This window comes from Asterias amurensis, chromosome 13 (genome assembly GCF_032118995.1).
Source record: "Asterias amurensis chromosome 13, ASM3211899v1".
Lineage (NCBI taxonomy): Eukaryota > Metazoa > Echinodermata > Asteroidea > Forcipulatida > Asteriidae > Asterias > Asterias amurensis.
In genome coordinates, this window is record NC_092660.1 from 20502739 (window position 1) to 20525284 (window position 22546).

The 22546-nt window shown below is 41.2% G+C and overlaps 1 protein-coding gene across 3 annotated transcripts in view; it reads right to left on the reverse strand.

Moving 5' to 3' along the window:
- The window catches only part of LOC139945795 (uncharacterized), a 37856-nt gene that overhangs the window by 8087 nt on the left and 7223 nt on the right, over positions 1-22546 (reverse strand). Inside the window, exons 5-24 of one of the 3 annotated variants that reach the window (XM_071943224.1) lie at positions 20213-20350; positions 17024-17114; positions 16277-16371; positions 15742-15860; positions 14274-14322; positions 13527-13626; positions 13075-13181; positions 12517-12558; positions 11857-12048; positions 11213-11287; positions 10676-10826; positions 10142-10273; positions 9723-9814; positions 9340-9426; positions 7288-7425; positions 6680-6805; positions 6008-6104; positions 3867-5145; positions 3343-3443; positions 74-2845 (exon numbers count right to left, since the gene is read on the reverse strand). In XM_071943224.1, the coding sequence (XP_071799325.1) occupies positions 87-2845; positions 3343-3443; positions 3867-5145; positions 6008-6104; positions 6680-6805; positions 7288-7425; positions 9340-9426; positions 9723-9814; positions 10142-10273; positions 10676-10826; positions 11213-11287; positions 11857-12048; positions 12517-12558; positions 13075-13181; positions 13527-13626; positions 14274-14322; positions 15742-15860; positions 16277-16371; positions 17024-17114; positions 20213-20350 (5970 nt within the window). In that variant the 3' untranslated portion in view covers positions 74-86. Of the gene's footprint in view, positions 1-73; positions 2846-3342; positions 3444-3866; positions 5146-6007; positions 6105-6679; positions 6806-7287; positions 7426-9324; positions 9427-9722; positions 9815-10141; positions 10274-10675; positions 10827-11212; positions 11288-11856; positions 12049-12516; positions 12559-13074; positions 13182-13526; positions 13627-14273; positions 14323-15741; positions 15861-16276; positions 16372-17023; positions 17115-20212; positions 20351-22546 lie in introns of all 3 variants that reach the window. The other 2 variants (XM_071943223.1, XM_071943225.1) reach the window with 2 other exon arrangements.

Here is a 22546-nt window from a genome sequence, read left to right on the forward strand (position 1 = left end):
GATATTTTGGTGGTTCAATATGACATTTAAATAACTTCATAGGCACTGATCTCAATTCGAAACATTTACTGACCTGTGTTTGTTATTCATCTGGGCGTGGTCCCATACTGCATGACATAACCGGGCGTGGCATTAGGTGCGGTAAACCCAGCTAGGTTAGCCTGTGGGTGTGGGTAGGATGAGTGTAGGTACGTAGGTATTCCTATTTCTGGACGAGTAGGCATTGGATACGGTGTTAGCATGGAGAATCCCGGGGAGATGGCCATACCAGGTCGCATGCTGTTGATGCGTGGAGGTAGTGGTCTACCAGGGGGAGGAGGGGGAGGCGTGGTCTTGTCATTCCTAGGGGGAGGAGGTGGAGGAGGGGGTGGTTGTTCAGTTGGGGAAGTCAGTGGTGGTGTCGACCCTTTTGACATCATCCTATTCTGGTGAGGGGCAGGGGGGCTTGGGTATGGGGGTCTAAAATGATTTGGGGAGGTCGGCGATGGGGTGTGGTTAAAGTTTGAGCGGGCATTTTGCAAAGGTATCCCAGCACGGTTTGGAAGACTCTGGATGTGATTATATGGAGTCTGCTGAGCAGGCTGCTGTTGGTGCTGCAGTGTGTTACTGTAGTGTGGTGTATTGGAGAATAATGAAGCATTGTTGAGGTAACTAGCAGTAGCACTATTCTGAGAACATGACTTCAGAGTCGGTGACACTTCTTCAGGTTCATTCACAGCCATGTGTTTCACTTTAGAGTTAAGGTTTGCATCTCCGGCACCTTTATACTGTCCTGATTGTGCTGCTCCATGCTGGGGTGGCCCATTCCTCTGATGCTGTGATTTGAGCTCAATATACGGAGTATTGACCCTCCCTTCCTGTCTAGTACCACCACGTTGGCAAGAATTACCGGCTGCCGGAGCGGTGATATTACTCTCAGCAGCAAACTTGCCTTCCCAGTTTGGCGCATACTGCTTGTTGCTCATTTTCCAATCGCCAGTAAGCTGAGGATGAGAGAGTTTCTGAGTAGCAGCCGAAGTCACGTTGTAACCCGAGTGTTGATGACCCTGGTTTGACCGTGGATGTTTGGACGTGTTTCCTGGGGCCGTGTATTGCATCGATGCGCCAGGTTGATGTTGGTGATTCATGGATGACTTTGGTGTAAAGTTTGCTTGTGAGTTATAGTTAGCATTCATGTGGTGCTGTCTCTTCCATTTATGGTCAACAAGCTGATTGTCTGTCCTTACAGCTTGAGGTCCAATATCAGATGACTTACCCTGGGTTACACTCGGAGCATTAATTTTTGGATCATTATTTGGATTCAGTTGATGCTGAAGCCAAAGCTTTCCGAATTTCCGCCCCTCCTTGCGGGAGAACTTCTTATGGAACTGATCGGCAGGGGCCACTTCGACAATACTGTTGGTGATCGAGTTAGCCGTGCTAGTCTGGCTTACAGTTGAGGTGATGGCTGCTACAGATCGATTACCAATCGGCATGGTGGGACTGCTGCCAGACATCTGGACAAACTTGGGTTGTCCTGCTGCATGCTGAGGCACAGATTGCTGTGTTGTTCTGGCAGGCGCTGACTGCTGCGATGGTCTGGCAGGCGCTGACTGCTGCGATGGTCTGGCAGGCGCAGACTGCTGTGATGGTCTGGCGGGCGCAGACTGCTGTGATGGTCTGGCAGGCGCAGACTGCTGTGATGGTCTGGCAGGCGCAGACTGCTGTGATGGTCTGGTGGGAACAGACTGCTGCGATGGTCTGGCAGGCGCTGACTGCTGCGATGGTCTGGCAGGCGCAGACTGCTGTGATGTTCTGGCAGGCGCAGACTGCTGTGATGGTCTGGTAGGTGCAGACGTCTGTGATGTTCTGGCAGGCGCAGACTGCTGTGATGGTCTGGCAGGCAAAGGTGGTACACCTTGCCCAGATATGGATCCTTGCCCAGTTATGGCTCCCATCATCCCAGCTAACCTTTGATGCTGAGCAGCATACTGTCTGGCTATGTTTGCCTGGTTGTACTGCGGTCCTTGGCTAGGTGCAGTGGTATTCACAGACCGATTGTTATTGCTTACTTGTGATGCTGACATACCCCGAGTGGAAGCAGAGAGACTTAACAAGTTGCTCTGTTGATGTCTGGCCTGAGTAGGCGAAGGGACTGCTGCCTCTGTCTTAGCCACGTTTGAAGGAGTCTTCTCTACCAGGATCACCGGCTTCTCTGGCTGAGGAGGTAACTCTTCTTCTTTTTCCTCATCAATATATTGCAGAGCCTCCTCATCTGCCATACGTCTCCATCCTGGAGTCCTTGGTTTAAGGAGCTCCTGCATGGAGTCTGTTTCCTCCACGTCGATGTGTACATCATCGTCGTCATCAATGTCCTCAATAAGACGGCGTTCAGTCTCTCCAAACCTCACACCATCTGCAGCATTAGGTAGTGATTGCACATTTGCAGAGTGATTCAAAGATACCACACTGTTTTGAGAGGAAGGGACGCTGGGTCCCAAGTGGGAAGTCAAAGCAATCATTGGAGTGCCTCCAGCCTTCTGGATATCCTCCCCTCCAAAGCTGACTGAACTACCCTTCTTCTTATAGCTCTCCATAGTCCCTTCTGGGCTTGCTACCTGAGGTACATGGGGTGAGCGTCCTCCTGCGCCAAGAGGACTCTTTGAAGCATCTCTCCTCCCTTGGTTCTCCGGGCTGTTCCCAGCACTCTGACGACGGATTTGCTTGCTACGGTCTAGCTCGGTGGATGCAAAAGCAGCAAGAGACTCAAAACCACTGTTGATCTTAGCTTGAAGCTTCTTGCTGTTTGGCGACTCCTTGATCTTAGGTCTTGATGGCTCTGGAGATACAGGAGAAGGAAGTCTCTCTGTGGTGATGAAAAGATCACAACAAGCTCAAAGTTAACAACACTGCTGAGTACATTTCAGTTAATAAATACAAAGATGCTTTATTATATGGAACTGCTTATCACAGCAGTTTTCACTTACATTTACTTTAGCCAAACCTAACATACAATTTTTGTAAGGATTCACTCTTCCACAGACTGGCACAGCAAGACTATGTACCGTGTTTTTCAATTTTCAAAGGCACATCTAAGAAACTGCTTAACAGATTTGGAAACCACTTAATAGCATTTGATATTAAAGATGCATGCCTTTTCCCTTCATAAATCCTAAAATAAAGGAACAACTAGCTGAATGCATGTACAATGGGTGTCTTGCAATTATTGAGCTAGTATGTGTAAAGACGTCATGGCTTATAGTGGAATTATGTCACATTAATAGACAGTAAAAGGCATCCAAGCAGACAATAAACTGGAGAGCAATCTTAGCCAGAACTGCCTCTGAGGTTAAATTAACTTACCTTTACTTTGTTCTTTTGAAGGGTCTGGTGTCTTACAGATGGATCTTTCAGCAGTTACTGATGCAGCATTGTTTGGGGGAATAATCGCCTTACACAACTTACTGTAAAAGACCAAACATGTAACATTGATGAATAACAAATAGCTATAATATCCGCTTTAATATAGGTTTGAAGAAGTGACCATTTGAAAACAAAATCAAGCTCTTTTAATTTGAATCAGTGATCTCAAGTCATCATTGAAAGTGTACTTTGAAGACACACTCTAGTCCTGGGGGTCTTTGGTGAAAGACCCTCCCAAAATACTCTACTTTTATGGCAACTCTTCAGACAACATTGGTACATTGTATGTCCGGCTTCAGGAGTTTTTATTCCGACTCCGAGAGCGATTTTGTTTGTACAAAAAAAAAAAAAAGATAGCTCAATGATGACTCTGATAATTTTTAACAGATACAAGTTTGGTATCTAACAAAACTCATTTTCTTCTGCACAGACTCAATTTTGACTTCAGAAATAAGAAAACTTACTTCTTTGGTATAGGTCTTGAAGTTGATCTGGCTCTTCCTCTTTGTGTCGTCTGCCCTATGGATCGATCCAAGGATGACATTTTACCCTCTGGGGAGGGAATTGCACTGATGCGCAGCGGCTGGTTCACATTGCTCAACATCGTCATGATGCTGTCTTGGGTTTCAAGACTTCTCTGTCTTGATGTGGTGGTCAACTTGGCTGGAATGTGAGTGGTCACTGTGGTGGTTGAAGCTCGCTTACGACTCTTCTTGGGTTTGACAAGCTGCTGCTGTGGCTGTGGCTGCGGCTGCGGCTGTGTCAAGACGGCTGTAGTCATAACCGATTTCGAAGACAGCTGTGCAGCGGACGGATTTGTACAAGTAGACAACAGCTGAGGTTTCCCTGCAACTGTTGATTTCAGCACCGGGGTGGAGGTTGTGAAGACAGCCACCCCGCTGGAAGTTGTCAAAGTGTTCTGTGAGGTAGTTATGGTTGCAGTACTGCTGGTAGGCATATGTTCTTTACTAGGCTCACTGGGGTATAATGTAACATTCATGGGACTGAGGGGAGCATCCAGTGATGCCATGCTTGTGTCCATTGCCTTATTTACCTGGCTCGTAGTTAGCAAGTTGAAGAAACCACGATGCTTGATGTCAAGCGGGCTGATCAGAGCCATTGGGGGCGTGGTCTGGGAGGTCTGAACTGTGGGCGTGGTCTTTTGGAGTGTTCCAGCGAGTCCCACTGATGTAATGACTGATGTTACCATGGCATTACTTGCCATCATGGAAGGAATTGCTTGCCCAAGGTTGGAATGTCCGACGTCACGCTGGCTTTTAGATACAACTGGTGGCTCGTTGGCCACACTGCCCTTATTGATAACAGCGCCCTCTTTCATTCCGTCCATTCCAACTCTCTGTGTCGATGCTGGGTCTGGTAGACCGGCAAGGATTGCAAAACCTCCCTGGATCTTGTCCTTCCCATTAGCGCCTTTTCCTTTGACATCAGAATTCACAACTGGTTCCTTTTCATTGCTACTCTGCGTCAGACCCAGTTTATTGGGTGACTCCTTCGTGATAAGTTCATACCCAGAGAGTCTACGATGGAGGGCTGCTTTACCGGGGGATAGATGCGCGTAGTCTTGCATTCCGGCGGCGAGGGCAGCAGAGCGTGGGGACAGATTGGGTGGCAGTATTTTGGTGACTGGTGCAGTGGGGGATGGACTCTCAGAGCTAACCCCCTTGGCACATCCTGGGCTCAAGCTGTTATTTCTACGATGCTCATAGTTACCATTAACTAGACCTGAGTGCAACGATACAAAAATGAATCAATCATTACTTCATCAATTCAAACAACTTGTGTTGAATCAAGGATTCACACCCAATCATGAATACAAATGAAATATTAATAAAACAATTCTACACTGAGAAATTTGTTGGGATTGCTATGTTCTGGAAACCATCCCTGACCCCCTTCCTTGACCTCATAGGCGACTACATTCTGGCTACATTCTGCTTATGGTCCGCAAACTGCATGTAGAGATTGTAAACATTGCAGATGGTATGGATGTGACCATTCGCACACCTGCCCAAAATACACACTCAGTACCACACAAGTTTAAGCTTAGGGTCTTGTCACACGAGGCAACTTTTACAGGCAACTTGGAGGCAACAAACTGCAGTGCATGCAACAGGACCACTTTGGCAGCACATGAGTCATTCTTCAATTAACACTAACGATCTCCAAGAATTATAAGTGAACATTGAAATGTTAATGGCTTTTCTCCAAATTGCCTCGTGTGACAAGACCCTTAGTCTTTAAGGTTTTGAGAACACAAGTGAAAAGCACAGAGCAATGGCTTCAGGAGAGTCGCTTAAATCCTTTGTACATGCTAGAATAATTTTAGTCTCACTGAGATGAAACTTATTTTTGTGAAATTGTTTGACTAGTTTCTCAAAAACTAAAGCACCTCAGCAGGTAAACTTTAAAGAGAAGCTTTATACCATCATTATCTTAAAATCGTGTAAGTTTAATGTAAATCTGTGGACATTTGCATTTTGTGTCAAACAAAACGTGATCAAACCAAAGAACTACACAAAGACTTGCAATCTCTACTCCTTCTCCCAAGTTCACTCCTTGGTAAAGTAACAGAGCCAACACTTACCTGCAGGACTGCCACAATTCCGCTTCACACCTCGCTTGGTTTGGACAAATAGATGATTATCCCCTGGAGTAACTGACATCTTCTCTAGTTTATGAACCTGGAATAAACATCAAATCAGGTATGATGGTTAGAAGATACTTTATGCCTGAAAAAGACCAAAGCTCAGTAATTGATTGTATTGATTTTAAAATGCTGAAGCCATTCTAGAATGAATGCTACAATGCAGCAAGCAAGCGTCTGCCAAGAAGACTTCAAACATTATTTTGTGCTTAGAATGAGCCTGATTTTTATGACACTACTTACCTTAAAACTAAACCTTAAAAATGCTGCAGACATTCCAGTTTGAAAGATACTAACCCCACCAAGCTTCCCTCACATCAAAGTTAAACTTGGCAAAGATCCAGGGCCCAATTTGATGGCTCTGCTTACCGCCGAACCATGTGCTTACAATCACCATTCTTCGCTTACTTGCAAGCTAGCTGTGTAAGCGTAGATGCCTAGTAATGTGAAGTACGCACACACGTAAGCAAAAATTCCCTGCTAACCCGTGAGATACATTTGACGAAAGCGTGGAATTCCCTCCTTCCTAGAGCATTGAATCTTATTGTACGCAGAGTCATACAATTGGGCCCCAGTCAATAGCCAAAAGGGTAATTAAAAACAAAGTCTCACCTCAGACTCCAACTTCTCCAATTCTTTACGAAGATGTTTCTGTTGATTGTATTCTTGTATAATCTGCTCAGTGATTAGCGATGTTGGATTGGAATGACTCAGCACTTCTTGCTGACTCTCCTGAACCTGAATGCAAAGAAGAATCACAGACATAGGTTACCAGACATAATATCATATTCTTTATGTCTCTCTACTGTTTGGCTGGGCAAAGAAGCACAATGGTCACTACTTCAATGTCTGATATTACTCAACTTTTCAGATTGTGTTCTATTTGTTCTAGAGTGCATTTTCTAGTTCATTTTGAATATTGCTGTCCCAATACGACGACTCAAGGTTTCTGTTCTTCTTTATCTTTGAGATTTAAATGCCCTGTATTGAAATTGTACAGTGAACATGTGCATGTATACATGCCAATATGACACTTTATGTTTCTTTTTTTGAGTAAGTATTTGGTTATGGCCAAACTGTTGTGAATTGCTAACATAAAACCATTCTTTTCAACAAACTATATAACACTCCACTAGTCTATGGTTTGATTTCTGACACCTGCAATACCAACCAGATTATCTTAGAAGAAGAACTAGATTATCAGAACGAGAGTATCTTACCAATTTCTGATTAGCTGATTCTATAGATAAGATTTGGTTCTGCAAAGCCTCACATTGAAGCTGTACCTCTCTGCGCTTTCCAACAATCTCCTTTGACTTCTCTACAAGCTCCGCCGGCGTCTTAGCTTCGATACCAAGCTGTAGACGACAGAAATCAATGTTAAAGCATCTCTATAGCAATGAGGTTCCAAAGTAAAAGGGGATGCTATTATCACAATGCCTAACCTCAATTGGTTAGCCCCATATAGTTTGCCCCAAAGCCTTTCCAAGGCTCAACATTAAACCTTTCCTAGGCTAACCTCAAGTTCCATTCCTAGCCTAACCCCTTAGCCTTTCCCAGGCCATCCAACTAGCCTTTCTCGATTAACACTTTCCCAGACTAAACTACTAGCCTTTCCCAGGCTAACCCCTTTCCCAGGCTAACCCCTTTCCCAGGCTAACCCCTTTCCCAGGCTAACCCCTTTCCAAGGCTAACCCCTTTTCCAGGCTAACCCCTTTCCCAGGCTAACCCCTTTCCCAGGCTAACCCCTTTTCCAGGCTAACCCCTTTCCCAGGCTAACCCCTTTCCCAGGCTAACCTCTTTCCCAGGCTAACCCCTTTCCCAGGCTACCCCTTTCTCAGGCTAACCCCTTTCCCAGGCTAACCCCTTTCCCAGGCTAACTACTGCAGGATTCCATCCACCTTTAGTGGCTGGATTATCTTGCCTCCTCACCTCATCTACACATACATTTATATTTCATGCTGTCTAGTCTCAGATGATCAAAGCCTTTCCCATGCTAACCCCTTTCCCAGACTAACTCCTAGCCTTTCTCAGGCTAACCCCTTTCCCAGGCTAACCCCTTTCCCAGGCTAACCCCTTTCCCAGGCTAACCCCTTTCCCAGGCTAACCCCTTTCCCAGGCTAACCCCTTTCCCAGGCTAACCCCTTTCCGCGGCTAACCCCTTTCCCAGGCTAACCCCTTTCCCAGGCTAACCCCTTTCCCAGGCTAACCTCTTTCCCAGGCTAACCCCTTTCCCAGGCTACCCCTTTCTCAGGCTAACCCCTTTCCCAGGCTAACCCCTTTCTCAGGCTAACCTCTTTCCCAGGCTAACCCCTTTCCCAGGCTACCCCTTTCTCAGGCTAACCCCTTTCCCAGGCTAACCCCTTTCCCAGGCTAACTACTGCAGGATTCCATCCACCTTTAGTGGCTGGATTATCTTGCCTCCTCACCTCATCTACACATACATTTATATTTCATGCTGTCTAGTCTCAGATGATCAAAGCCTTTCCCAGGCTAACCCCTTTCCCAGACTAACTCCTAGCCTTTCTCAGGCTAACCCCTTTCCCAGGCTAACCCCTTTCCCAGGCTAACCCCTTTCCCAGGCTAACCCCTTTCCCAGGCTACCCCTTTCTCAGGCTAACCCCTTTCCCAGGCTACCCCTTTCTCAGGCTAACCCCTTTCCCAGGCTAACCCCTTTCTCAGGCTAACCTCTTTCCCAGGCTAACCCCTTTCCCAGGCTACCCCTTTCTCAGGCTACCCCTTTCTCAGGCTAACCCCTTTCCCAGGCTAACCCCTTTCTCAGGCTACCCCTTTTCCAGGCTAACCCCTTTCCCAGGCTACCCCTTTCCCAGGCTACCCCTTTCCCAGGCTACCCCTTTCTCAGGCTAACCCCTTTCCCAGGCTAACCCCTTTCTCAGGCTACCCCTTTCTCAGGCTAACCCCTTTCCCAGGCTAACCCCTTTCTCAGGCTAACCTCTTTCCCAGGCTAACCTCTTTCTCAGGCTAACCCCTTTCTCAGGCTAACCCCTTTCCCAGGCTAACCCCTTTCTCAGGCTAACCTCTTTCCCAGGCTAACCCCTTTCCCAGGCTACCCCTTTCTCAGGCTAACCCCTTTCCCAGGCTAACCCCTTTCCCAGGCTACCCCTTTCTCAGGCTAACCCCTTTCCCAGGCTAACCCCTTTCTCAGGCTAACCCCTTTCCCAGGCTAACCCCTTTCCCAGGCTAACTACTGCAGGATTCCATCCACCTCTAGTGTCTGGATTATCTTGCCTCCTCACCTCATCTAGACGTACATTTAGTAGTTTCATGCTGTCCTGTCTCAGATGATCAATCTGTTTCTCCAGTTGCTCTTGTCTTGCTCCAAGCTGATCCTTTCGAATCTGAAAAAAAACCCCAAAAAACGTAAATAGACCATCAACTTGTTTCCAAATAAATGGAAGAAAAAAAACCACCACAAGAATAAGGCCTCATCAAAATTGGCATCTACAGCTACGGCTACGGGTATTGCTACGGGTGTTGCTAAGGATGTCCTATACCTCACTGCATAATGATGCGGAAATCTAGATGTAGCCCTAGCTGTTGCCGCTAACACGCCTCACTTTCCTCTGTGCAATCCAAGTATATCACTACAAATTGCTTGACGTTTAAGTGACCTTGACTATGACCTATGACCTACCTTTTCTTGGTCCAGCTGCATGTATAAAAGCTTGAGGTATTCAGGACTTCTCATATACACCATAAACTGTAGCATCTGCTGCTTGTACGAGTCTAAAAAGAAAGAAAATCGTTTTTAAAAAATTGACATTACATTTTTATCTGAACACCAAGGTGAATTTATAACTGTTTATACACACACAATCTGCTTAGCACTGAATAATTTTGCTTAGAAGGCAAACATGTACCAGAGAAAAAATCATGCAAACTGCATTCTTTGTGACTGGCACCCTTCACTTAGCAAAGAAGCCATTCAAGCATAATTTTCCTGAGTTTTTGCAAAAAATTTTCTTAAAAAAAAAATAGATTTGTGATATTGACACCTTATGCTAAAATGGATTGCTGCATAATAATTTCTAGAAATACTTGAAGTGTACTCACCCAGTAGCCTGTCCAGGGATTTCTCCACATCATGCTGTTGTTTCGTGCTTAGCGTGGTTGGACTCGTCTTGATTTTATTCTTGGATGTGACCATACTTGGAAGATTGAATTGGGTATGACTTTGCCTTGAATCTAGAGAACCAAACATTGTCCACAAATAAATGCAAGGCTTATATTTTAATAGAATCTAGACTAGTCCACAGGCTAATTTCACAGAGTTGCTTAACATTTTAAATTTTAATTCACTTCAATTTAATTTAATGAAACATTTATTTCTGTACAATAAGAAAAGACATAAGTATTAGGACAAATTAATAGTAAATATAAGCAAAGAGTAAACATGACCAATGATATGATATTGAAAAAACCATAACAAGTGTATAAGGAAGCTGTTCAAAAAAGCAGAGGCTTGTGGGGAACAGCCCTAGAGAATGCAAAATGTACTGGTAAAGAGCTAGTTATACAGATATCAAGCCATGATACCTTGTAAACTAATGTTGTGTAAAGCCCCAAAGTCACCCTTAAGACTCCTACCTTTCTTATCAGGAGGTGACTGACTCAAAGACACTGTATGATTGTGCAGTGCTTCCAATCCAAGAACTGCAGATTGCTTCTTAGTCACCGAGATCTCATCCTGACCAATTCCTGACTTGCGAGGGCGCCCTCTCTTGCGTTTAGTCTCCGTCTGAAAAAACCCAAACCCAACAGTTATTTTGAAGCTCTTGAGAGTCTAAGCAAAAGCCTTAAGCCAGAGCCATTGTTTCCAAACAAACATAACTTGTCATATCCTCATAACAGGGTCCAAGTTCATGGCTCTGCTTACCGTAAGCCAAGAATTGGCACTTGAAGAAACAGGGAATTCTGCGCTTACGTCAAGCCTATTTCACGGGTTAGAGGGGAATTTTTGCTTGCATGCATGCATTACTCACTATACTAGGCATGCTTTGCTTACACACCTAGCAGAAATTGGGCACTTGCAATGTAAGCGGAGAATGGTGATCGTCAGCGCAGAATTCGGCGGTAAGCAGAACCATGATATTGGGCCTTGGTAATCAAGTATTTGAAACTAACCTCAGTAAGTTGATCTGTTACATCTTTCCATTTTCTTCTTCTCTGTCTCCTGCCTGGCTCGGAACACTCAGAAGCCTAGAAAAGCAAAGAAAACAAATATCATTTACAATTCATGGGTTATATGGCTATGGCTGCTGGCTTTATTAGTGGGTACATCAATCTAGCCACAGCCATTGAATTATAATAATAGTAATCATGTTTGTCTATAGCGAGCCATGTTTGTCATAAATAACACACCCTATGCCTATTCATCCAATTAGGAACAAAAATGTTAATGATTTTACAAAGCATATAAAGTAGCTTTGCTGCCATACCATTCCAGCTCTTTCTCGCTATAAGTCTACTGTGTTCTTTTATATGCAGTACACAAATTCATGAACCAATGGTTATAATATCCCAATGGACACAAGTATCACAGAATAATCCAAAGGTATTTCCTGGCATCCTTTGAAGTACTCTTTGACACCCCGTTTTTGAATTTTTTGAAAATTTGGAATTCTAATTACCAGATCCTGAAGACAATCAGAGCATACTGATTGAAATGTTGAGTTAGCCAACCAACCTCACATAATTACCAGATCCTAGTTCAGACTTAGGTTTGAATTTTTTTTTTAATGATACCCTGTTTGATTTCTCCCTCTCACCTTATCAGAATTCTTGTCAACATTCTCCTTTGTGTTGTCTTTCTGAATCCATTCTGTCCATTTGCGTCTCGTCGTCGGACCAACAACGGGCGACTCACTATCGCTGGAATTCCTACTGAAGTCTAGATTCTTAACTGCGTTGAATTCTACTCCTCTTCTATTTCTATTCTTCCAGTTCTTGTATTCTTCTTCCTGCATGTCACAATAATTATCAGAAATTAACACTTTGCCTCATGTTTTGAAGGCGTTGGTCTTAAGTCATAGATGTCACCAGTTATCAGTTGGACTTTGTACTTCAGTAAGTTACTTTGCTAATTATCTGCTCATAAAATTCTTCGTGAACTAAGTTATTGAGGTTTGAACTGCAAGACCGCCACAAATACAGTTACTTCTTCATTTATTATTAAAACTTTCATTCAAATAAGGATAACCTACATGTGTTACGTAAATAGTTTTTCAAATAAGGATAAACTACATGTGTTACGTAAATAGTTTTATGAAAATCATCGCAACGTAATGCTAACCCTGACAATTCTTACATTTAAAATTAATACTACTGTCAAAAAGTGCAAGCAACTGAAAGGGAATAAGTAAGAGAAAAATATTGATGAAATTTCCCAAGAATTGTTTCTTCTGATTTGACAATAAAAATATAATCACCCTGAGTTTTGGATCTTTTAATCGCTGAAAATACTTCTCAAGCTGAATGGTGAATAGAAATGGGGGAGAAACAATGAAATTATAATTAAACACAATTAATTTGATGGAGGGGTTAACATTTAAGCCATTTGCAAACTGAAATCACATTAACATAAATAAGTTTAACAACAAAAATTGAGACAAAATTGATCCATCACAAAATAAATAAATAATTGATATAAACAATTTGTGAGCACAAAAATATTGATCATCTTGAAATCCAGCCAAACGTTATGTCTGAATTAATGGCTTTAGCTATGACCGGTAAAACCAAAAAGTCTTCTTCTTTGCTGTTAAACAAGCTTTCATGCCTTGATTCACTGATGCAGCTATCTACTGATAAAGCTTGCTCAGCCGGCATTCATTGCTTAGCATAATTTCTCATTGATCACTACTTACTGTGTCCAAAGCAGAAATAAGTAATGTACTCCAGATTACTTCTCCAATAGTAAGCACACATTGTTGCTTAGTGTTAAGCAGATTTACAAAACGAGTTGATAGATTGTAATGGTTACTCACCAGTGTCCTATCAATAGTATGGAGGTAGTAAGAGACAGGTTTGCCAGTCCATGATACAGACCCACGTAGTGGAGATAACTCAACAACATGCATGATGCTACCAATATCTGATGTATCAAGAAATAATCAACAGAAAATAAATTAACACAAAAGTAACAAACCCCAAATTGCATGAATTGGGAGGAAAACCCCCAAACCATGCAACCAGGTAGGGACAGAACACCCAATCTACATGCAAGACCCTAGTCCTGGATTCAAACCAGGGGTCCATTGAGGTGAAGGTAGGTAAAAAAACTTGTATTGGCTCTGAAAGGAGCAGATTAGTTTGTTCGAAATGTTTGGACTCTTGGACTAGTTTGCTCTAAATTGACTGGATCACCTCAGGAGTCGTAGTTTTAACCATAGCACTCGAAACAGTCAATATTTGTATACAATCCAATGGCAAAACTTACCACTTAAATTTCTATCTGTGATTCTGAAGTTGAGCGGGCAGAAAGCTTTAGATGAGACGATCTTAGCACCTTCTTTCATATTGGCAAAGCGTTCCTTCAACTGCAATGAGAGAGAGATTACAATGAACTTGCAGTCAAAGTAGCTGACTGGTAACAACCCAAAACAGAATGGATGAGTTTCAATCTGAAAGCTCACACCAGACCCCAATTTCATAGAGCTGCTTAGCACAAAAAGTAAATAAGCACAACAAAATCACGCTTACCAGAATAAGGTTACCAGCTAGACTACCATGTCACATGTACAACTTGTGACTGGTATCCTGCTCATTTCTGCCTAGCAGAGATGTGTCAAGCAATACTTTTTGGCTTCAGCAGCTCTATGAAATTGGGCCCAGTACTATCTAACCCTCTAGAGCAATCCTTCAGTCTGAAGTACTATCAAAGTCAATAAACTAGCGAATAGTATTATAAGACGACCCTAAAAGTCTCCAGGGAATGATTCCAGACCTGTTTGTTTCGTTATTGAAAGGGCACGGGCACTCAGGCATTTTCTCCTTGGTTAAAAAGGCCACCATAAGTTTCTACTGGAGCACCAGGGGGAATAGAAGCAACGCCTTTAGAGGCATTGCCTTTGGAAGAATCAGGCCTGTGATTCCCACTTCTTTTCAGCATACTTTCTTCATGATACACCAACAAACAACTTTCATAACTATATGTCATTTGAGAAAAATTCAAAATAGCAATTACCTTGTGGTCCACATTTGGTCCAAACGCGAAATTGTTGACGAAGATGATGCTGAAATGAGGAAAATAATCTCCAATGTTAACTTTCACGATTCAGTAATATTCCTCGAAAAAAATCTCTCAGGACTCCATTCTATTATAAAGTCATCATTCAAAATGGTTAAAAATGCAACTTACTAGAGCAGCAGGAAAAAAAGTGGCTTTTACAATATTTATTCTACTGCTAATAGCGGGGAAAAAATCGTCCCAATCCCTGGATCAATGAGAGTAAATGTCAGCGAGAAACTCTGCAATCTCTGGAGATAACAAAGTGATCTAACTTTTCTGGGACTATTACTTTCCAGAGTACTGACGTCATGTTGTGCTGAAATATTCATCAACTTTTCTACGCATTTCGAGACCTTGGTACCCAAGGGAAGAGCTGAAATTTTCTACTTTTAAATTTTATTCATTCTTTTTTTCTTATTTTGTTTGCTGTTTTTTTTTCCTGTAACAAATATATGTCATCAGTCAAGGATTTCAGCTTGATTACTTCAGCAAACCTCAAGGAATTTTTAATCCTCAAGCAAAATAAGCTTTAATTTGCTTGCCAATTTGCGCAACTCTTGAAAGAGCTTCGGGTTTATTTGAGGCTTTTTTTCTTTGCTACCTAATTCAGTTTGCTATGTACTTTGAAAAACACTTCAGGTGGGGTATTTACACAACAGAACAATAGTACAAAACAATCTCCCTAGAAATCGTTCAAACACTGCAAAATTTATAAGAAATAACTGTTGTTTTAGCCAAAACACTATACTTAGAAAATCAACAATGCAGAGTGGAAATTACTTCAAATTAGGTGTTCAGGCTGGCTTCGGCCAAAAGCCTCTAGATATTCTTGTAGTCTTTGTGTTAGTTAAAGAAAGAGGTGAAAATGATATTTATTTTCATAAATTACAATACTCTGTCATCTGAATATCAGAACCTATTCTGAACTTTCTTTTAAGTTGAATTTCTTGAGAAGAGATAAGGACAAGGTAATCTGCACTGGACAACAACTAGGTCACTTCATCACAAACAGTAATGAACTCTTGTAGCTTGGACATTTGACTTCAATAGAGATGTAATCATATCTCTTACTATGTAATATCAGGTCGAACATTTAGGAGGAGGGTTGGACTTAAATTACTCAAAATAAATGTTAGCATGGAGAGCTGTTGATAAAACATTGTGAGAAACGGCTTCCTCTGAAGTAACATAGTTTTTGAGAAAGAGGTAATTTCTCACTCAAATAATATGCACCTGAAAGCACACACAACTGTGCAACAAGGGTGTTTTTTCTTTCATTATTTTCTTGCAACTTTGACGACCAATTGAGCCCAAATGTCACAGATTTGTTATTTGATGCGAACATTGACATTTACCAGAACATGTCCTGTGCCTTTAAGTACACATCAGTAAATCTTAAATACCAGTAATGAGACAAACTTACTTGGCATTGGCTATTTTCTCTTTCATCTCACTAGACAGAAAGTCACCTTTGTGGAGTTCAGACGGACTGTACTCCTTCCCATACCATTTCATCCAGCGCTCAAATTCTTTCATCAGTTTCTGCAATTAAACATTGTTCAAAAGTAGTTTTTTTTCTTCTTTTCTAATCATGGCCCCCATTACAATCTGAACAGATAGCTACAGAGAAGCTATGGCCCAATTGCTGAAAAGACCTGTTCTTCATTGCTTTTGCTGCAGAAAACAGCTAAAATTGCTTGATTCAAAAACAAATTGAATGGTATATTCAAATCTGTGAAACAAAATCAAAACTCACAAATTGAGTAACTTCATACTTTGGCCGTCATATTATATATTGGAGTCCTGTGCACACACTCAAAATGATTGTTCTTTCTTTTTGTTAAAGTTTGAAGGAACATGACTATACTTATGTCTTACCTTTCATGCCTTTGTTTGGCTACATTTAGTTGAATGGGAAAGAGATAATGTTGGGAGAGAGGGGGAGGGGACACACTTACCACTCCATATGCTGAAGGGACGTCTGCTTTCTCTATGCCGTACGTCAACTTACACTTTGCAGAGGCAGCCACCTGAAGTACAACCTGACCCACACCTTCAATGCAATAATAACAATGACGTCGACTCGGGGTTTAAACTCAGGAGGGGGAATTGGGAAGGAGGGGTATTGTTATTGGCAGCTAGACCAATTTTAGTCCACTGAGGGCGAGCAGTTCAACAAAATCATTCATGGTTAGATATGTTAGATATTGGGCCAACAGTGCTGAAGTGTAATCTGGGGGAAATCTTTTGCTCAGAGTGCTAGGCAAAATTTGTTAGTTGTGGGGAGGCCAGCCCAGCACCGTCCACCGTGGCTACAACACTGGTTATTAGATTGGAAGCCAAATTTGTTCTCTTTCTCTCTAATTATATTACAGGCATTAATTTAAATTAATTTTTCAAGCAGTTTTGTTCAGGTTTAATTATTTCTATTGTCTGATGGTCAGGGTAAAATTTCATTAAACCAGTAAGCACAAAAACAGGTTACCAGCAAAGGTTACATTAAGTGTGCATTGGGCGACTGGTGCCCAACTCAATATTTGCTTAGCAAAGAAATTTTCAAGCAGTATTTTCTGCTGAACAGGTTTATGAAATTGACCCTGATCTAGGTTAATTTTATAAGGCTGTTTTTTATGAAAGGAATAAAATAATGTGTTACTTTGGTAACGAGATATGATTGATTTAAGAGATGAATGATTCAATCTTACCACTGCCAAGATCAATGAAGGTGTCATCTGGTGATATCTTAACATGTTCTAACATCTGAGCCACAAGATCAAAGGACGTCTCACCATAGACCTGAAGGAGAGTAGAAAACACAATGGACAAATTAGTAATACATCTTGCCTGCCAGGGAATGCCATGGAACATGTGGAACATACAGGCCTGATAATTCATGAGGGCAACGGAGACGATAACCTCTGTGCCCCCTGGTCATTGCCTTGCTGCCCTTAAAATGCTCCTTCCTCATAAGGTGCTCTTTACCAAGGAGATAATGCCTTGGTCCCCTTGCACTTTCAACATGTTCAACCTGAAAATGTACAATGTACAGAACAAGGTCATCCTTTTTACAAGCACGAAGATTTTGTGTTAAAGACAGTGGACACTATTGGTAATTGTCAAAGACCAGTCTGCCCAGTTGGTGTATCTAAACATATGCATAAAATAACTAACCTGTGAAAATTTGAGCTCAATTGGTCGTCGAAGTTGCGAGATAATAATGAAAAAAAAAACACCCTTGTCACACGAAGTTTTGTGCTTTCTGATGCTTGATTTCGAGACCTCAATTTCTAAACTTGAGGTCTTGAAATCAAATTCAGGGAAAATTACTTCTTTCTCAAAAACTATGTCACTTCAGAGGGAGCTGTTTCTCACAATGTTTTATACTATCAACCTCTCCACATTACTCGTAATCAAGAAAGTTTTTATGATGATAATTATTTTGAGTAATTACCAATAGTGTCCACTGCCTTTAAACAAAAAGCTACAAATCTATAAAATACAATGCACCTAAACCTGCACTGTACAGTGTATAGAATATGTGTACAGTTCAGGTCCAATGCACACTATACTAATATCATGATATTATAGGCCTACTGTGTACATTGTGCATAGTACATGATTTACTTCATTCATTAGCCTATTACATGTACATGCATTGAAGTGTCTTTGCATACACTGTACAAAGTGTCTTTGCATACACTGTACACACAGTACATGAACGTGTGCAAATTAATGCAAGTTCAATTCTGCCTGTTATTACCAGGGCCCCATTTTGTTGTTTTTGTAGCTCAGGATTCTGTGCTGATTCCCTGCAAAGGCCCATCAGAAATATGTACTTCACAAAGCTGCTTAGTAAATTTGTTTGGTTTGGAAAACCAATCCAATTTTGAACCAACAGTGGTACTCTGTCTCAGCTAAGCAAGATTTTTCTGTGGTTACATAAAAAGCAAGTTTTTCCTCTTTACATGCCACATTGGGCTGAGTCTTCTTTGGTGAGGAGTACCATGTTATTTGGCTGAGCATGTATGCATTTTATGATGTAAAATGCATACACATTATAGTGCATCACAAAGGTTTCAACTTTTGCGGAAGGTATTTCCAGTAAAATCCTGTCACAAAGTTTGATGTGACTTGTTTGCAAAACAGTGTTAACTGTATCTTTGCACTTTCAATGATGAGTAGAGTATGCACTGTACATTTATAGCAATGGAAGTTTGTGTAGAGCATCATACTGATACATAGCACTATCATGTACATGATCAGTGTACTCAATCAGTGTTTATGTTTTATGTACAATATGTACCATACATGGCAGCCTGTATGTAATGTACCTTGCTGATGTTAAGAGGCCTAGGGTTTACTCCTATAAAAAGCCATTATGATTAGCAGCTGTGTACTGGCTCTATACATCTAATTACAACCATTCCAGCTGCCCTTAGATGCTTAGATAACCATCCAGACAGTGCTACTACACAATGTACATCATGTATACGTACATCATGTAGGACTGGATGAATAATAAGCAATAATGAAGCATGGGGTACATTTAGGTCTCTCTGAATGCTTAAAGCCATTGGACACTTTCGGCAAACAGTATTGTCCAAGGTCCACACTTTATGTATCACGACTTCTTTATAAAATAACAAACATGTGAAAATTTAGGCTCAATTGGTCATTGGAGTCGGGAGAAAATAACGGGGAAACCCACCCTTGTTTCTGCACGTTCCGCCTTGTCATGACATGTGTTTAAAATAAATCCGTAATTCTCGATATCGAGAATTGATATTGTTTTTAAAAATGTTTTCTCAAAAAGTAAAGCATTTCATGGATTAATATTTCAAGAGAAGTCTTTCACCATTACCTTCTGTAAACCCTGTAAGTTATTTGTAAATCTGTGAACTTTAATTTTTTTTTTCTGTACCGAAAGTGTCCACTGCCTTTAAAGGGATAACCACACAGACATGGCTGTAGAATAAATGAGCATATAACACAAGCATGGGGTACATTTAGAGTGTTCAAAAAAGCAGTGTTACCAGTCACATCAATGTGAATGACACTGTGGCATTTTGTCTGGTGACCCGTTTCTACTTATTTCATGTACATGAAATACTTTTTAGGCTAAGCAATTTGTGTGTGCTTACTAGTTTTATGGAATTGCTATCTGATTGTACAATCTACATGTAAGTCATCATATTTTGTGGCTGGTTCACGATTAATATCAGCTGTGCCCAAACGGAATGCCATTTTGAAGCAGTAATGGTACAACATGCAATGAGCACAGAGCATGGAGAGTGATAGTACCATGTAGATGATGAGGTGATATTTTTTATTAAATTATGTGATGATGATATAACTACACTGTAGGACAGGATGCCATGGCAACGTGATTGGGCTGTTTAGGGAATTTCGATCAAAGTTTTCCTTGACTACAAAAGACGAACATGAACAGTAACATGAACATGTAGCCTAATAGGCAAAACGTGCCATAAATCAATGCATTTAGGCATCAGACTATTTACCTTCCCCTGTGCATACATTGTATACGTATGTACATTGTATGCACTGTGTACATTGTACCTAGCATACATTGTATGCACAGTAAAGGCAAAGCTATCCAAAACAATCCATACAAAGAACATTTCCCTGCTTAAAAAGATACATCCTCTTCCTTAATACGCAACTTAATTATTTATGTTGGTTTTTCCTTTCAATTAACAAAATTCAAAACATGAAATAATGCATGGAGTACACTGGGGATGACATTCAATGAGCTGTGGCCTTTAAAATTAAAGAACTGACCAATTACCATGACAATGGTCAAACAATGATATATACACATTGTAGGCCTAGCGGACAAGATTGCAAATTAATTTTGATGTTGAATATTGACAAACCTCTGGTGAGAATGGCTCATACGCATTCAATCTGTCGGGGTCATCGATGGCATGGCTGTAAACCTGCTGCATGATGTGTTTCAGATGGCCACGGGTAGTTTCCTTGTTCAGAGGTAGTACACACATTGTCCCTTTCCACTGTTGGCAATCAAAACAGAGAGGCATACATTTATTGCATTAACATACTGTGATAATAATAATTATAATAACAATAACAATAACAATAACAATAACAATAACAATAACAATAACAATAACAATAACAATAACAATAACAATAACAATAACAATAACAATAACAATAACAATAACAATAACAATAACAATAACAATAACAATAACAATAACAATAACAATAACAATAACAATAACAATAACAATAACAATAACAATAACAATAACAATAACAATAATAATAATAATAATAATAATAATAATAATAAAAATAATAATAATAATAATAGTGGCTTCTTGCATAGCACCCATAGGGCCTATCCGTCACCCAGTGACGGTCAAGGCGCTTTAACATACAGTATTTTCCTGGAAGGTCTCTGGGACTACAACATGTATGTTTGAATTATGAGACCTACTTCTATTGTAACAATGTAAAGTACGTGCATGTAAAGCACCATGTAATGGTTTACAAGGTGCTGTGGCGCAATATGCTGCCAATCAAACCAGGAACACCGGGGCGAACCCCTTCTCTTTTCAATAAGTGCACTGGGTTCTTTTACATGCCTTACACAACACACAGGACCAACGGCTTTATGAACGTCCCATCTGAAGCACGAGATGCCTTAACCATCCAAGCCAATCTTGTTTGTTACACGTAGTGTTGTTAAGGGCAACATTCATGTAACTATTCAAATGTAAATTTACATGGATGTTGTGGATGTCTGGGACGGATCTTTGATGCCCTCTTTTATCATGATGTGTGTACACATTGTATGTAAACAATTTCTTGGAAAACGTTTTTTTATCCCCACAGCCTTCCATCTGATCAGTAGGGCATACATTGTATATTGAGGTTACATAGTACATGATGTACCTGCTTGAAGACCCATCAGGAGTACTCTCGTCTCCAATTCAGCATGGTTTTAGGTTAATAGAAACCACAATACCACCCCCCCCTTCACTCTTTCACTCGCCCCTCAAGATTGCCCCCTTAGTACAAGCACACACACAATTTATGCAAACATGAAAACGCCAAGTACAGAACTACAGTATACATACATTGATTAGCCAGGTGCTTGGGATGAAGTACGGACTCTTGGGGAGGGGGGGGGCACAAGATCCTCAATCACCATGGTAACAGAGGGGGGGGAATGTTCATGGTTGATCACTTACTGAGAAGCTCTGAATACATACGTGCAGAATATGTTTAAATCCCAACAGTGTAAAACACGAAATTGATGCCCAGGGCAACCAAAACCACAGAAGCAAGACACACAGTGTATGATGATGGTTACCCAATGGGCGTCCTGATGTTTTGATTGACCATTAAATATATATAACTTTCAGGTATGGTACCAAGAATACCCACATACTGTAGTAGCTGGCAGGCATCATCTAAGATTCAGACTCAGTTTGTGATGACCCATTACAACTTGATTACCGCCTGCCCTCAAAATGATGAAGTCAAAACAACTCTTAATACCGTTCTTAATCGGCATAGCAACCAAGGAGTTGTCAAAGTCAAAGTTGGAGCTTCTCTTTTAATTAAGAGAAACAGTCCCAGGGGCCAATTTAATCCATTCTTCTATTAGAACAAACTGTGCTACTGTAGCAGGTTATGTACCATGTAAACTGCATGCAAGTGGTTTACCGTCACATTCAAGCTAATACCAGTGAATAAATTTAATTCCAATCCTTCACACCGCTACAAAAATGTCCATCCACCACACCACCACAATATCCTAAACAAGCTACATGTAATGAATTGCAAATATAATTGAACCAACTCCCAGGAGATATAACATTAGCATAACTGCCCAGACTAGTAGTAGTACAACAGAAGGGGGGAAAATGCATAATGCTAGGCTTGCACACTCATCACACTCCTCTGTGCATACAAGAACAGTATGTCTTATCTTGTACCTTAGAGGGGGGCTCAGTACAACACCTCAAACCAGACTTGACTGAAATAAAATGTCAAATCTATTTATGCATTTGGAATATTTGGGGTCAATGGAAGGACAGGTCACAGGCTTCCTCTTCTCTCCCGCAAGAACTCACAAGAAACACGAAGAAAAAAACCTAGAACACTAGCGGATGACTAATGACAATGAAAATGAAGGTCGATCCATGAACTAGGCCAAAAGCTCTTTATACATA